Consider the following 17,827-nt stretch of genomic DNA (forward strand, 5'->3'; position numbering starts at 1 on the left):
TGAGGAAATCAATCTCATTTTTGAGCACGGCTAATTTATAGCTCCCTTAAAGTGTTCCATCAGCTTTTCGAAACGTTATAGAGATTAGTTGATCATGTGAATTAATGAAATACCCGAGGCACGAGCGCCGTGAGGCTCTCAAGGCCGGATTTATTTGCCACCGCGAAGATGTCCGTGATTAAAATACGCGACCGAGAGCGCGGCCTTACGAGATCGATTACAAATTCAACGGTAAAGCGGAATGAAATCCTAACAATTACTCGGCTCCATTTCGTTGCGGCGGCGAAATTACCGGCGTGCAAATTTCAATATATAAAATAGTACATACGCCGTGGAAACCTTATGCATAAATTTTCCGGCGTAGAGCCCGCGCGGGGAGCTCAGCGAAGGCAAGCGGTTCCCACCAGCCGGAGAGAATGGGACCGGAGGATCGCTGTTCCATCATCGATTCAACAATAATTGTAACATGAATTCTTCTTACGTTATACGAGCGGTTCGCGTGCTCGCGGAATTAAGCTTGATAAATGCGACTCCGGCGTATTTGATATCGGCCCCTGCTATCGCCAAGTATTATTGCGTGCTTAACGATACGCGGCGAATAAGAATATGGAAATAATATTTTTCTCAAAGATCCACGGAGAAACGTATTGCCCAGCGTGTTCAATTAGTTGGCAGGCCTTTCGACATTTCTTTTTTACGCACGTCGCGCCGTTTTTAATTTAATTTAAACGCTGAAGCTCCGTAAATAATAATTGTAAAAAAAAAAAAATAATAATGTATAGTCATTACGTAACAAAATTATAAAGAAATATTTATATGACAATCGCGCCGCGTATTTATTGTGATAATTATATAATAATGTTTTTGCTATCGCTAGCTGGCGGAGGCGATTTCAAGGAATAATGACGTAGAATCGTTATAGTATACATCTCTCTTTCTCTCTCTTTCTCTCTCTGTAAATGTGTATTAAACATTCATATTTCATAATGTTACAACACACACAGATCTGTTTATTTCTTTTTGGTCGAAAGATCTCAACAGATGCACGTACGTTTCGATCTCGTGTACGTAAGCGAGTTCGCGCATCCGAAAAATTCGCGTAAGACTCCAGTCGTCCTTTGAGACGACTCGTACTTGCCGTCGAACTCGTAAAGAAAATCTGCGTCGCGGTATTGCGAGAGCAAAGGGGAAACCGCTAAGTAGTTCATGTAAACCGAGACTGCCCATGTGATTCCAAAGCCCACACTAACCCCGATTGACGCTAAGCGTGATTAAATGGACTTTCTTTCTCTGTCCACCATGTTACGGACGTTCCCGGAAAACGTTCTATCGATACGTCAATACACCGGAAAAAGAGCTAAACGCTTTTATCGCCCTATACCCCATTGATGTTTTTTCATCTTCCCGCATATATAACAATAATAAAACTTTTCAATACATTTCTGTTGTTCAAAGTAATATAAAAGAAAAAAAAAAAATTATAATAATAATAATTACGCTCTTTTTGTTTTTTTTTATTATAATGAATAATATACTTAACTTTTCGACAAATTTGAAATAATTCTTTCTCTAAAAAGTTAAACCGAAGCAATTCGTTCTCTCTATAGGAATTTAAATCAGATGTGCTATTTTTTAAATTTTAGTTAAATTTAGATGAAATATCTTTGCAATATTAAAATCTTGCTTTAAGATCATAAAATTCGTTTAAGATATTAAAACAGAATATTTTCTTGTCTATTTATGCTTCTTGTGCTTGGCGGGCGACAATGTTAATCGAGATTAAATATCGCTGTAATAACGTCGCTTGAACTATCGTTGAGGAAGAAAAGTCGGCCGCGAAGAGAATTCCGTCATTAAAGTCATTTTTCCGCCAAGGCGGCCGATGTAACGAAAGGAAAGAAGATGAAATTCGTTTATAGCGAGGTCCTCAGTTCCTTCCACGATTGCAATCTTTCGTGTCGCCGGCTGCGAGAGAACGGGAAACAATGAGCCGGAATAAGCAAATAAAAAAAAAAAAAAAAAAGCAGCACGATGGCGTTAAATTAGAAAAATCGCGCGCGTTTACCTGGTGGCAGAAAGCTCGCGAATGTTGATAAAGAAAAGTCGCTTCTGCCGGAAGCAGACCGCCGCGAATAAATACCAAGATTCCACTTTTCGCTTCGACGGACTTTGCCTCACAGCGGAACTTTGTGATTGAATTACGGAAATAAACAATGTCGGAGAAGCGCTCGTCTTCAAGTCCCGATGTAAAGTTAGCAATCGAAACTGGACTCAACGTCGAAAACGAGGGAAGGGAGGAAGGAAATAAGAGGGTTGAAGGCATCTAGGTCGAATCTAGCGGTTGAGAAGAAACGACCTTCGCCCAAGAGGAAGAAAAAGAGCCCGACGGCGCGTTGTTTTTTTGGCACCCTGTAGGTGCACGCGTCACCTCGCGCGAGCAACGATGACGAGGACGTTCTGAGGCGGCGCGACGGAAATCCGCGGCGCACGACGACGACGGAACCGACGGACGGATCCTCGGTTACTTTCTCCTCGCGAGGAAAAGGCGAACGCCGGGATAATCGCGCGAGCGAGACGGACGAACGGCGCGCGCGCTCGCTCGATCGCTCGCCCGCAGGTTAACTCAGGTTGGAGGTTAACCTCACGCCGGAGGAACGGAGCGGGTCGAAACACAAGGCCACGGACGGATCGGACGGCGCGTAAAGACGAGGGAGAAGGGGAGGGGGAAAAGAAAAAAAAAAAAAAAAAAGGGAAGTCTTTTATATCGCCTCGGTGAGAACGCGAAAGAGAGCGAGAGGGCGAGAGAGAAAGAGAGCGCGCGCGAGCAAGAAAAAGACAGACGCAGGACTTACCCCATAAACCAGTCCACGGTATCGCGGAGATACTCGGGTAACCTATCCAGCTTGGATGATTTTCGTGTGGATCACCGTCGTGAGGAAAGCAGCGCGCGCGACAGACGGGGAAAACAAAGTGTAAATCTCCTTCTTCCCTTTCTCTCACTCTTTCCCCACAGTACCAGCAGCACCGCGGTAGTAGTCAGGCGGTGATGGTGATAGTAGTAGTAGTAGTAGTAGGCAGCAGCTAGCGGCGGCAACGGCAGCAGCATCGGCGGCAGCGGCGGCGGCGGCAGCAGCAGCAGCAGCGGCGGCGGCGGCGCACGTTTCGCGATCTCGTGAAATCTAACATGGCGCGGCTCTATTGTCACCTGTTCCCGTCATGCCCCGCTGGCCGCCGATTCGCCTGCGACCCACCACCGCCGCCGAACGTCGGCGTCGTGATCGCGATCGGGCGCACCGATCGGCCCGAGCCCCACGGGCGGGTACAATCACGCGGTAGCGAGAGAACGCGCGCCCGACGATCGGAGTCACTTTGGCTCTTCCCGACGAGCGACGGCACGCACAAGAACGCAGCCACAACCCTCTCCGTCGAGATAATCGAATCCCGCGACGTGCACTGACGCGCACAGCTGATCCGCGTCTGACGTCGACCCGCGCGCCTCCGTCGTCGTCGCCCGTGCAACTTGACGTCTACGTCAAACGATCGGCAGGTAGCACCACTTACCAAGCGCACCGGAAAACGGCGAATTTCTAGAATAGACTAGTGACGATACAATTAAACGAAGTATTAGCATTAATTAATTAAATTATTTACTTTTTTTATTTGCGTAATTAATTTGAAATTATTTTCCCGAATATTTAATATCTAGTCATATCCTTGCTGTTGCACAAACTCTCGAATCATAATTGCTACAGAACCGCCATCTGAAATGTCGTGCTGCTTGGGTGACGTAGCTCCTTTGCACATTTCGCCTTGTCTCTTCCGGTGTCGGACATTGCGGAGATCAGTCGTGTGTTCGTCGTCGTCTTCGCGGTAAAATGACGTGAGTATATGATCCTGTTTATTAATCGCGATCGTTGGGGTAAAATTTGTTATCTTATTGCGAATAAACGCGTTGAACTGCATTTATTAATCGATATATATTATTTTTTAAATATTTCTTGATTTATTATAGCTATTGGTATAACCTCACACATGTGAGGTTGCGTTGCAATATTGAAATTTGTGCACGCTTTATACAGATTTGCATTCATTTCTGATATATATTAAATAAAACTAAATTAAATTAAAAATAAATGCTACGTTTAAGTTAACAAGTACTCGTCGATTCAACAGAAATTTTCTTCGTATTTGCACGTGTCTGTATGTGAGCGTCATTTTACTTGCAGGTCAAAAGTCTCTCGTGACACTCTTTACGAGTGTGTAAACGCTGTGCTTCAGAACTCACAAGACAAGAAGAGGAAATTTTTGGAAACGATTGAGCTGCAGATCGGTTTGAAGAATTATGATCCACAGAAGGACAAGCGTTTCTCAGGAACCGTCAAGTATGTTTCTACCTGACTTTGAGGCATTTTTTTTAACGAAGTATGTTCTTTATTAAGAATATGCAAAAATTGTCTCATGCTATGTCAGGAAGCTAGATTTTATCTAGCGGACCTGCACCCAGGGTCTTAAATTAATTGGGGAGGTATTTATACCGATATTTAAATTATACAGGATTATAATCCTGTTGGTAAGTTAAATCGTGAAATGTAACATTTATCTTTCAAGAATTATTTCTTTTCTGCCAAAGTGATTCTTTCATTAAGAGCAATCAATTTTCAAAGGATTAAAGAAAGAGATAAAGTAAAAAATCTTAAATTTTATTTTAATACAAAATTATAAATATATCTTTATTCTAAATCTTAAATTTATTATTACTTAATTTTATTATTTAATTTTTTATTCTTTTTTTTGATAATTAAATATATGTAACAAGCAAGTGCAATACATTATATAATTTTACAGTTAAAAGTTTGTTGAACCACCAATGTTCCATGATGTTTTATTATTGCATGTATTATCTGAACAATTTGTGTAGTAAAACATTTAAATCTGAGAACATTGGGATTCAGACTAATTGTTCGTAATTACAAGTGCAATATAAACTTTTATTTTAGCGGTATAGTTTTATTAAAAAAATTATTACAGCAGTCATAATTATGTTAAATTTCTAGAAGCGCAAGCGGGCTTATTTAAATTTTGATCATTATTGATTTTCATTACGTTAGGTTGAAGAATATTCCCAGACCAAAAATGCAAGTATGTGTTCTTGGTGATCAACAGCACTGTGACGAAGCAAAAGCTAATAATATTCCTTATATGGATGCAGAAGCATTGAAAAAACTTAATAAGAATAAGAAGCTAGTAAAGAAACTTGGTACGTTAATGTGTTTTAAATAATTATTATTTTAAAAATTACGTTACCTTCCCAAAAGCACCATCATTGCTTATTATTCAAACAATGGTGGTCGTCAAGAGGAAGGAGATTAAAGGTTCTTCACTAGGTGAGGGTAATGTGAATCGTATCATTACACCTCAATCCGTGTCGATACACTTGTATTATTTAAAACATTTATTTTTGATTATTTTGTTTTTTTTTTTTTTTTTTTTTCCACAAAAATTTGTTTAAAATTATTGATAAAGAAGTAATTTTTTTAAAAAAGTTTAATGCTTACTGTTAAAATTTAATAACGTCACGTGTTTTCTTTTTGTAGCTAAGAAGTACGATGCGTTCTTAGCTAGCGAATCATTGATCAAGCAGATCCCTCGTCTTCTCGGTCCTGGTTTAAACAAGGCCGGTAAATTCCCTGGGCTGTTATCTCATCAAGAATCGATGGTTGGCAAGATCGATGAAGTTAAAGCCACCATTAAATTTCAAATGAAAAAAGTGCGTGGAAATACTTTTAATTAAAAGCTTTTTTCTTTTTAATAGTCAATTTTGTTCATATTTTCTATGATTTCTTTTATTTTACAGGTGCTGTGTCTCTCGGTAGCTGTCGGACACGTTGAAATGACCCCCGATGAGTTGGTGCAAAATGTTCACCTCTCGATAAATTTCCTGGTTTCTTTGTTGAAGAAACACTGGCAGAATGTCCGTTCGCTTCACATTAAATCTACTATGGGACCACCACAGAGATTGTACTAAATTATACTGATACAATACATGTTGAATATATGTCCCTTGTAATAAAATCGAAAAAAATAATTGACAATTTTGTTCTCTTTTTGTTACCTTTGTAACGTGAATCGATTTCAATTCTTAGAACCTTAATCGAATATGTTTGTATAATCATGCGCCGTGCTGTAAATATTTGATATGATTTTATAACGTTTAAAGTAATATGAATTGGTTGACGGTTTGAAAAATTTATCGATAAAGAGATAAGCTTTATCGCAGAAAAGCGCTGTGTCAGAAAAATATGTTCACGTTATTAATATGAATTATTTAAAACAAAAGGAGAACCAGAATAATAGACTTAGCTTCCTTTTTTTTAGCTAAGTCTATTTTTATACGCTTTGGAAGTAAAATCAATTACAAATTGTGAATTAAAGAAAATTTATAACAATATCGCTCATACAAATCTACTTAGCGATAACGTATCTGATATATTTTAGATGAGCAATTCGAGATATTCCAAGCTTTTTTTTTTTTCTGCTTTGGAATTCTCTTTGTCTTTATCATTCACCCAGCTACCTGTGCTAAGGTTTCTTAAAACCCCGTTGGAAAAGTATGTGGTAGGTAAGGGACCTACGTGTCGCGAGACAGTATAGGCGATAAAGGATGTAGCCGGGCCCTGAATCCGGTTCACGGGATGCATCTTTGGGGACCGCGTTTGCGTGTAGGTCGCGGATATGTGTGCGTGGGTCTTACCGAGGTCTACTAAGCTTGAACAGGCACGCACCACAGCCACGCTATTTCCAACGATCTTTGTGGGGGCAGTCCGGTGGCGGTCGCTGCGCTTTGAAGAGGCACATGGTTTTAAGTTCCGCCTCGTAAGCAGATGCCTATGGAGCACGAGCAACCCGCGTTCAAGTCTCATCCTTCCTCTTTTCGTGCTTTTAAACTCGCGAATTTCTCCAGACGATCACGCGCGTGTCTCTATTTGCCTTCTCGTGGGCTTTTTTTCGGCGAATATCGATGGAGTGAAGTGTTTGGGTAAGTTGGAACGTGCTGTGATGCTTGCCTTTGAAAGCCGGTGATAATAATGGATCGTCCGTGATCCTGACACAAAATTTTGTGCCTCACGTTACTTTCAGCTTATATTTATCTATTCGATTAAGATAAAATTATAGTGCAACGTGTACGAATATGTATAAAATATATAGCTACTGTCTGTATATAATCTTTTAAGAATTAATTAAATTTAGGACAAAGATAAAAATTGTATGTAGTTAACTGTTAATGAAGTTTATAATTAAGCGGTTGAAGATAAAGGGAGATTTATTATCTTGGTAAATGAATAACGGGCCGTCAATTTTTGTTTAATTTTTACACACGAACGTAATAGAATCAGTTTAATTTTAAAAGAAATAATTTCAATTGAAACGTGTGAAAAAAGCTAAAGGGAAGTAAAAATAAATGAGATAAGTATAATTGATAAATAATAGGTGATAATACTAGTCATTGAAATGATTTACTGATACGGAGACCTGCTTTTTATTTCCGATAAAATGCGACAGCTTCCGCAAAATACGATAAGCACGTAACTTCGAGAATTACATCTAGTATTATTTTCGCATCGTGATAATCAAGGTGATAAATCGTTGATAATCGTATGCGTTATTAAATCACAACGTTAGAATTTAATGATATGGTGATCGTCACGATACAAGATTCCGATCAACCGGTCGTTTTATCAGACAGGTGAAAATGATTGACTAATATTAATTAATAATGTTAATTAAATTTTACGAAAAATAAAAGAAAACTCAAAAATTTTTATCTGAAATTAGCGCAAATGCAAAGATCACGTCTTTTGGAGGAAATCGATCGTATGCGTCGTAATTCGGGGGAGGCTTTTTTTTTTTTAAATTGGAGAATAAACGGCTTGAGTCTATCTTAAAAGTTTCGAGGATTCAGATAGCGATATCGGAATGCGGGATTATCAATGCGGAATGGAAAAATCGGCGATTGCCCGCCCGACTTTCCGTCCTTTTCCCTGCGGGGCAAAAGACAAAAATTGAATACGCCGAGGGTGAGGGAAAGGGGGGGAGGGAGATCGAACAGGCGGCGGCGCTTGTATTTGATTAATAAAGTGGCCGCAAAAGAGTGCACTCTTCTCGAACGAGTGGACTCTAGCCCGTTATCAGCGATATCAACAATTCAGAGCGGCGACAAGCAGCCAACTGGGCGGAAGGCTGTCAACGAGCGCGGTCGAGTTGGGTAATGATTATCAAAAGCGAGGAGCCAACAACGAGTTGTACCAGCTACTTCTCCACAGTTACCGAGAGACTCGCGGACCGATACAGTATCGCGCGCGGTATCGTCGCGTAATTATCGGCTCGCGATCGCCGGCGATTGAGTGCTGTTAAACTGTGGTAATAGAAAAAGAAAAGAAAAATGTAATAAGCAGACGCGATGCCTCGAAGTTTCCGCGTATAATTTCTACTCCACGTTAACGGTATTGGGTGTACCGTTGCATCGATTAAATATCAATATCGATTAAGTATACAGTATGTAATAAATATTGATAATGCGAGCGGTAGAACTTTAGAGCGCGATTAATCGGTGATCTCTTTCAAAAGCGGTCGGAGCGAGTCGTCCCGTCGCGGCCTCGCAGTTTCCATTATTGTACATTTTTATTCGTTTCAAATCCATAGCCTCCGACGGAAACGCACTTCCTTTCGCCAGTGTGGAAATGCGCGGCAGAGTCCAGAAAGACGAGTTCCGAAGAAGAAAAAAAATGCTGGATGCATCCTGTCGACGATGACGCGGTCCTCCGAGCGAATGTAAAAGGAAGCAGATATGACTCGCCGCGAATCGCGTCGCTTTCCAAATCATTTCCGCTCTGTGTTAACCGGGGATGAGTATTATTTTAATAGAAACCTTCGACTCTTGCGTCAGCAATGATACTCGAAGATAATGCGTTGTTGCTCGCCGCAAGGGAAAATCTCGGGAAGATTACGTGTTTCCGCGGCAGAAACGGCTTCTAAGTTGAAGCGGACGCAATTAAATAACTGAAAAACAAATGGAAATTATTAAAACAATATCACGAAGTGTCGACATCGCGAAATCGGATCTTCGTTAACGGTATAACGTAGGTTTTTGTTTACCGATTCAGCGGATTTGCTTACGATTATCTGCTGTTAAATTAACCGACACGCGAGTTGAGCCACTTCGCGACGGCTGGTGACGTGCGATCAGTTTTGCTCTGTTTGCAGCATTCATTAGAACATGAGCATCCTTGAGAAGCGCCCGATAGTGCTCGTTCTTGCACTCCGTTTCCTCTGCACGCTCTGCCACGATGACGCACTTACGCCGAGAGGGACAACGATCGCGAGATTGGACGACGAGCTTAACTCGATGGAGAACCGAGCGATGATCTACGAGAGGCTTAGCAGATTCGTGAAAAATAATGTCTACGCCACCGTAGAACCGCTGACCACCGGTTCTCCGGTCACTGACGGCGATAGGTCTTCATCATCTACGACGGTCGATCAAAGATCCACCGTGCCCGACGACACAACCACCGTCGACAGTACGATCAACACGACGATCTGCGATCCGACGTGGCCGATAAACGCAAGCGGTAATAAAAAAAAAAAAAAAACGATTGCGCAGATATGACAATTAGATTAAAAGATTAGAGAATTTATTTGTTAAAAACGAACGATTGAAGAAAATAGAATTGCGTATCTCACCGTCGCGCCGTAAAATTTGAAGAACAAAGGAATCTTCGTCGGCACTTGGAGTTATTAATGGAATGCAGAGTCATCAATTTGTATTCTTGCGTGATTGTTAGTAATAGTTATTGGAGAAATTTTTTTTTTTTTTTACGCCAAGAAATATATACAATAAAACTTAAATTATACCTTTTTGCAGAAATTAATCACAATTATTCGACTTTTTGAAGAGTTAGTAATTATTTTGTTACCGCGTCTCGTTCCGTGTGTGAATACACAATTCACATTTTGCAATTTTGTCTGCAGCAGATACGAGGGAGGTGGAGAACTTGGTGGTGAATAAGGACACGGAATGGATCGCTCTCTCATGGGAATCTCCGTGTAACGTGACAAATGCCACGGTGATATACTCCATCGAGAGATGCGACGAGAAAAATTGCACGTGGACGAATGAGACTGTTACTTCCTACAACGCCACTGATCTCGAACCGTGCACGCAGTACGCCTTTAAAGTGAAAATCCTTACGGAGTTCTGGGAATCTGACGGAATTAATCTATCAATCGTCACGAACAATAACAGTGAGCGTACAATTGTTTAAAAATAATACCTAGATTTAAAATAATAATTAAAGTCTTATAAAATATTGAGAGATTAATTAACGGGTTCTTACTGTGCTAACTTTTTTCAGTTGCGGAAATCGGGAATGTGGTCTCCCTAAACGCGACGACCATCAGCGTGGACACTATTCAATTGACCTGGCAGCCGCCCGCAACGCACTCGATGTGTATATCTGGATATTCGATCACCCAGTGCGACGAGACGTCCTGCAACGAGACCGCGGTCTCCAACGCGAATTACACCGCCGGCGACCTCGAGCCGTGCACGGAATATCGTTTCACTGTCAAAACGGTGACACCGTCCGTGGAGTCGATCGGCGCAAACCAGACCGCGAAGACAGCTTCGCCAAGTAAGCTTGAGCCCTTCCGGAGTTGGCGGAAAGGCGGAGAGCGAGAGCGCCTGTGAAATTTGCGACCAATTTGTTTCTCAAATTGAAAGATTATCTTATCAAGCTTGACGAATATATCTTCTCGAATGAGTTCCGGGATTGTTCTGTCGGAGCAGAGTACTCCACGTTAGGTTCGCTTTCCGCCAATTCTGGAACGATTGGCCTTGATTCTCGTCAAAACCTGTCTCTAACACACGGACAATTTGCAGAACTACCGAAGCCGCAGGCCTTTAAAATAATACCCAGCAATTTTTCATTGACCGTCAAGTGGGAACCGCCGGAGACCGGTGCAGCCTGCCTGAAGCATTACCGCATAACTATGGATTTTAACAAATACAGCGAGAACACCACGAACACGAGTATAATAATTCCGAATCTGCACGCTTGTAAAATGTATAAGGTATATATCAGTGCTGTAAACAAAGATGACGTGGACGGGGACATGATAGACAAAAGTAGTACTACGAATCAATCCAGTAAGCAATATTAATTTAGGTTTTCTTTCTGTACACGTATCATGTTAATATTTTAGCGCAAAGATCAAATCTGATGGAAAACAATATTCTTTGACATTTCAGTAACGAATCCACCAACATTACATCCTACTACAGGAATAACGTCAGGTATTAAAAGTTTGTCGATGATGTGGGTTATTCAGAAGGAGGACAATCACTGCCATTTATCTTCCATAAGAACTATGTGCAATTATACCGAAACAAAAGGAAAAGGCTACACTCCCGAAAATCGCGTGGTGCAAACGAAAATAGAGCCCGATATTGCCGCAGATCCCACTGTCGAACTGAACGTAACCGTAGAGGGTCTAAGTCCTTACACGAGTTACACATGTAAAGCACACACGACTAACGTCGCAGGATACAGTGACTTGAGTGACGGAGTCAATGCCACGACATTTGAGGACGGTAATCTAAATTCGGAAATTAAAATTCTTTGCGAATAATTAAGTATCGTTATATTGTAGAATATATTTAATAATTGATTAACGTAATGTTTATTAATTTAGCGTTAATTAAATTTTATGTCATGATTTTAGTTCCATTTCCACCGCAGCAGCTCTCCATCAAAAATGTCACGGATTCTCAATTCTCTTTATCTTGGTTTGAACCGGAATATTTGCCGGGTTACTTAGAAAAATTCGAAATCGTAATCGATTGGAATGTACGGTATTCGAGTCCAAATTGGTGCCCTAGTGAAGAACAAGATCGCCCTATAACATTCAATGTAAGTGGGAACATGTTAGAGTACCATTATTTGGAGGCAAAACCATTTACAGATTACGAAGTATATATGAGAGCGAAAACAGGGGAAGGATGGAGCAACAACAGTCATTCTCAGATATTTTTAAGCAAAAGCGGAGGTAGATTATATTTTTTTGTGTCTTGATTTTGTTATAATAGAAGATTATTTTCAATTTTTGAAATGCTAAATCACTACTTTATTGTTTAGTGCCAGGGGCAGTCTCGAAATTTGATTCCTTGTCCATCAAGATTAAAGAAAATTCAACCAATCCAAATGTGTTAGACACGATTTTAAAATGGGGCTTTCCGTGTTCGTTAAACGGTGATTTCGAATACTTTAACGTGTCAGCGTTTGGTACCAGAGACGGATATCCACCGCATCATGTTTTTGAGAAAAACAAATGTAAAGATTACTCTCGTAATAATTACATGTGCTCGACAAATCTCAATGAGTTGAAAGGAGAGTATAATTATGACTTTACAATATCCACAAAAGTTAAGGATGTCGATACACTCGGCCAACCAATTAGTCAAAGTGTGGTATACCCTGCTGGCAGTAAGTATCAGTCGAAATTTAAATTATATTCAGCTTTCATTGAATTTACAATTACAATTCGTGACGTTTTCGATTTTTCTTCAAATTTTCCACGATTTAATTAAGATTTTTTTAATTGCAGTACCGCCACAGCCCACAACTGAAGAAATCAAATCGATTACATTAAATCCGTACAAGATTCACAGATCTACGACAACCGCCACTATTCTGTTGCCCTTATTCTCAAATGCTAGCGGTGACATCAAGTATTACGCTATTATGGTAGCGAAAATGGAATATAATGAACGACTGAATACCAGGTTCGATCTGAAGAGCAAGACTTGGCCCAATGCACTATCCTGGGAGGAGGCGATGTTAAACGATTTCTCAATCGCGTATCAAGCGACAGACCTGAATTGGAGTCCTTATCGTAGGTGATATACTCATAGACATGCGCAGAGACAAATTGTTTACGAAGCGCTAAAAACCCGTAACGTAATCGTGCATTATTAAACATTACAATTTTGTTTAGCGAAGTACATCGTCAAATACGGGGATCTAAAAGCTGTCAAGTTTACGATTGGCGATGATATCAACTGCAAAGAGGTTTCGTCCAACATAAAGCAACGGGTGTATTGCAACGGGCCACTTAAACCAGATATGTGGTACCACGTCAGAATGAGGGCGTTTACTGAGGGTGGTTACGCTGATTCCGAAACATTCGCGATAAAAACAAGTAGGTATCTTGTCGGTAAATCGTCTGCAAATTATCGTCCGTCCAATGTAAACATTTTACGTAACAAAAATGCGTAAAACATACATTATTTTATCCATTTTCCTTTTAATTTTTTACAACACTAGACGCAGAACTGGATATCGCCCTCATAATCGGAGCTGTTTTCGCAATTTTCTTTCTGGGAATATTGGTGACGATGATGCTGCTCGTGCGAAGATGTTCACCGCACATGTAAGGCGATTTCTGCAACATACGTAATAGTTAAAAAAAAAAAAAAAAGTTATTAACACATAGCGATGTAAATATCTTAATCAAAGATACTAGCGACAATTCATATCATCAAGAATAATTAAAACTCGTTCTACATCGCGCAAAGCACAGTGGGACAAGATAAGGTTTCTGCAACCGTCTGAAAAAGTGTCTAAACGGAAAACAACTTAATTAAAATTAATAGCAATAATCAGGTTGGATCCGGAATTGTACGGTGAATCTCGAAACGACGCGCGGACGGCAAAAACTCACGCAGACAGGTGCCTCGCGCCTTTATGAACAATGATCGATATTTATTGTATGACTCAGAGAAGAACTATATAGTTAAAGCGTGAGCAAGGTCACGCGATACACGCACGTATATCGCACGCTAGAACGTACAGTACACTGCGGTCGGTGCTCGAAGTTCAAACGCGGAGCCACCGCGTGCCGTTTACTCCGAAAAGTCGGTCGGTATTCTTAAATAGCATACTCGAAGAACACGATCGAGCAAGACGTGAGACAATAGTGGCAGCGCTGATCGACGGTGAGATTGGCTATGACTTTGGCCTTTGCGAAGAAATCGAGTCCTTGGGTCCGTTTCTAGCCAATCGCATATGTTTATTGCGTAAGTTTTCGTGGTACTCCTACTAAGTGAATGAGCTACCCACGCAGTGCCGGTGAAGGAAAGATATGCGTATATACGAAACGCGGATGCTATTGCGCACTTCTGTACGCGAACTCTCTTCGTCGAAGTCGCTACCGGAAACATTAAACATATTCAGCGACTGGTCTTTTAATCTCCATTACTTTACATACATGTATATGTATTGCTGCATATGGTATATATTAATTATTACTATTTTGTCGTGTGCGCGGCTTTGTCATTTTATCGTGTGATATATACAGGTGCACGAAAAATCTTCTCTTCATTTTTAATTAACAGACAGCTTTTGTTAAATGTGACATTGTATTGTAGATGGTTTTAAAAAATTTTTCTCTCTCTCTCTCTCTCCCCTTCCCCCCCCCTTTTTTTTACGAGAGAAAAGTTTTTTAACACATGCATATTCAAGTGCATAGTTCTTCGTACTTATCTTATCCTTATTATTTCTTAATCGCGCGTTTATTATTAATTAAATAAACACACGATAAGATTAATGCATTTTTTACATTGTACATTTTAAAATAATTCACATTTACTGACTTTATTTCTATTTCAGAGTGTTTCGAAGGTTTCTTCACTCTGACATGCCTGGCTCGCCCGTGCCTGCTCCGTTCACCAGAAAAAAATTTATCAGTCATTGCCAGCAATTAGTGGACAATCCTGGAAAGCTAAGCAATGAATTTCGGCTGCTTCAAACACTCAGCGTTGACCTGCAAATGCCTACAAATACGGCCTGCTTGCAAGCCAATCGAAAGAAAAATCGCTACTCCGATATTTTGCCCTGTATGAATTAACTTATCTCGCGATTCGTGTTCACGGACATTCGCGACTTGTGGCAATTTATATATGATTCATGCTTTCAGATGATTTCTCAAGAGTAAAGCTGGATGTGATAGACAACGATCCAAACACGGATTATATCAACGCCTCGTTCATCAAGGTAAATATTTTGCGTACGCACGTGATTGACGTTTGCATATTAACTCGATAATCTCTCTCGCTGTTAAAGATCAAAATTATTTTTTTTTAAGCAAAAGAATTATAAATATTTGAAGGATCTAAATAAATGTAATTTTTATTAAAAAAAAGAAACGTTTACACTAATTATAATAAGATGTATATATTTAATGCAAATTTATTTGACGCCAGGGATATTCAGGAGAAGACGAATACATAGCTTGTCAAGGTCCGAAAGAGGAAACCACATATGACTTCTGGAGAATGGTCAATCAATATAACATAAACATTATAGTTATGCTGACGCAATTAGTCGAAAAGGGCAAAGTCAGTTATGATTATAAATTATAATTTACACAATATTAAGTGCCATTTGTTATATATTAACATCTTTTTCAGGAGAAATGTCATCAGTATTATCCGACGATAAAGGAAACTTTTCGATATGAAAACATGATGATACGGTGTACGAGTGAGTTGGATTTTAGGACGCATACCCAGAGAACGCTTGTATTACAAAAGGTTTCTTTTCTTTAAAGTTAAAAATAAATTTTGAGAACATTTTTATGGAAAGAATATCACTTACAAAATAATATAATTAATTACAGGACAATAAAAAAAGAACTATCACTCACTTGCACTTTAAAGACTGGCCTGATCACGATGTGCCCGAAGATTTCGATGCAATGATAAATTTTTGTCAAATAATGCGCCGCAATATTACGGCTAATAAAGGTTTCATCGTCGTTCATTGCAGGTATGAGCATATTTTCTATGAATAAAATTATTTTCCACTTTACCGTTTCAATTGTGCTGTGATTAATTAATTTTTTTTTTTATAAAAAAATGGTTACAGTGCAGGGATTGGAAGAACAGGAACATTAATAGCGATAGATATTCTTCTGCAACAAATTCGGGATAATAGGAAGTTAGATGTATTCGGAACTGTATATAGATTGCGACATCATAGAATAAATATGGTACAAAGAGAAGTAAGTAAATATACATAATCCAATCGCACAAAAATAATTTTTTAAATTGCATTTTATAAAGAGAACATTTTTATCCAATTTCAGAGTCAATACGCTTATATATATAATTGTATAAAGCAAGTACTCAGGAATCCATATTTCTTAAAAACTTGTAAGTATCTATTACATTACTACGTTTTTTCAAAAGAATTAATTTTATTTTGTATTGTTGCAGACAAACCACCACCAGTTGAGCCAGTATATGAGAACACCTCTAAGAAAGCCAAAGATACAACCAATTCAGACACAAATCTAGTCAACAATATAGAAATATGTATGTAATATATATTTAATATAAATCTTATACGTATACAAATACTCTATTTTCTATAGCAGACTAGACATTCTTTACTCTTATGGTATTATTAATAGTGTTAAAAAAAGCACGATAGAAATAACACTAATTTATTTTGTACTACAGAATGAGAGTCTCTCCAACTATCTAATACGTGATGAGGTAGGAACAAATGCTTGGATCGCGTCATTCTTTTTCGCTTTGCTTTCCTTTCTTGCTTCACACACATTTTATTTACTCATACGTCTATTTACTTTATATTTTCTGAGCTAACATATGTATAATATATTCACTGCTTCTTACTGTGTATGTGATTGCGAAAAGAATAATTTTTCAACTGATATATGCTTGCGATGATCATTTATGAACTGAAAGTAATATAATTTAGAACGATTAAATTGTGATATAGCCAGTTATTACTTTTTGCATCACGGAAAATTAACTGTTTTTATTATAGTTTTTTAAAACGTTTTAATGTTAATGTTGTTTTAAAGAAACCATAATCATCGAACTGCTTTTTTGAGCCAGTTCTATATTGCAAGTGCTTATATTATTATCTAATTCTTAAATTTCTAATGTGCTGCATGATTAATATTGTTCTAGTAAAAAAACATAACTCTATGGAGTCTCTGGAATCAATCTCTTCCAATCTTTTTTCTGGGTCAACTTCAACAAACATAACAAATAGCGGTAAGACTGAGATATAATCTTATAAGTTTAAATTATTACGTATTATATTGAAATTTTACTGTCGTTTATATAATACAACAGATTTTATTTTACATAATTTTATTTTAAGATTTGAGGCAATGCAAATCAATGGGTGCCATAAATATAAAAACTCATCACACTACTGTAGGTAAGTAACGTTATCTTGAATCAAAATATGCATTGCTATAATAATTTTATTGTAAGAGTGATGTTGACAAATGCTGTTTTCTAGGAAAATATCGAACTCTAGATTGTATCTTTAAACTACTGAGAGATTCGTCATCTGAACTAAATAGAGAAAATTTAATGCAGGAGAGTCTTCCATTATTAACTTGTTCAAGGTCTACTGACGTACTTGGCGATAGCATGCAATGCACGACAAATGGTACGTCCGTTATCTCTTAAAAAAATTTTACATTATACGATTGTTTCATTATATATTTGACAAGTTATAAATATTTTATAGATACAACTGATGACTGAACTGTATACACTTATTTATCAAGTTGATAAATATTAGACCAAAGCATAAACTAGAATTACTTGTAAATATACCTCTATAGAATATTAATGTACATATTTATTTCATTGACAATTTTTTGTAAATAATTACAAATACAGTACATTAAATGCCAGAATATATTATGTGATATTACCATTGTT

At 38.6% G+C, this 17,827-nt stretch overlaps 2 protein-coding genes across 6 annotated transcripts; both read left to right on the forward strand.

Moving 5' to 3' along the window:
• Positions 1-3,762: 3,762 nt before the first annotated feature.
• Positions 3,763-6,085, forward strand: Rpl10ab (ribosomal protein L10Ab). Its single transcript, XM_070666745.1, has 5 exons — positions 3,763-3,880; positions 4,227-4,382; positions 5,109-5,257; positions 5,595-5,767; positions 5,855-6,085. The coding sequence occupies exons 1-5, from the start codon at positions 3,876-3,878 to the stop codon at positions 6,023-6,025; spliced, it is 654 nt and encodes a 217-aa protein (XP_070522846.1). The 5' UTR covers positions 3,763-3,875; the 3' UTR covers positions 6,026-6,085.
• A 133-nt stretch (positions 6,086-6,218) lies between these two features.
• LOC139108419 (receptor-type tyrosine-protein phosphatase H-like) lies at positions 6,219-17,804 on the forward strand. 5 transcript variants are annotated; one of them, XM_070666678.1, is made up of 22 exons: positions 6,219-7,036; positions 9,262-9,629; positions 10,030-10,302; positions 10,413-10,691; positions 10,940-11,206; positions 11,309-11,650; positions 11,782-12,105; positions 12,195-12,542; positions 12,664-12,951; positions 13,054-13,257; positions 13,383-13,488; positions 14,727-14,953; positions 15,034-15,110; positions 15,320-15,454; positions 15,527-15,649; positions 15,736-15,884; positions 15,984-16,119; positions 16,204-16,432; positions 17,057-17,143; positions 17,253-17,312; positions 17,397-17,549; positions 17,631-17,804. In XM_070666678.1, the coding sequence occupies exons 2-22, from the start codon at positions 9,275-9,277 to the stop codon at positions 17,645-17,647; spliced, it is 4,179 nt and encodes a 1,392-aa protein (XP_070522779.1). In that variant the 5' UTR covers positions 6,219-7,036; positions 9,262-9,274; the 3' UTR covers positions 17,648-17,804. The 5 variants fall into 5 exon arrangements, with proteins under 5 accessions (XP_070522779.1, XP_070522770.1, XP_070522789.1 ...); XM_070666669.1 differs by lacking the exon at positions 6,219-7,036 and adding an exon at positions 8,215-8,553; XM_070666688.1 differs by lacking the exon at positions 6,219-7,036 and having other exon boundaries at positions 9,051-9,629; positions 16,204-16,270; positions 16,334-16,432.
• Positions 17,805-17,827: the final 23 nt, after the last annotated feature.

The sequence above is a fragment of the Cardiocondyla obscurior genome, linkage group LG01 (assembly GCF_019399895.1).
Source record: "Cardiocondyla obscurior isolate alpha-2009 linkage group LG01, Cobs3.1, whole genome shotgun sequence".
NCBI classification, from domain to species: Eukaryota; Metazoa; Arthropoda; class Insecta; order Hymenoptera; family Formicidae; genus Cardiocondyla; species Cardiocondyla obscurior.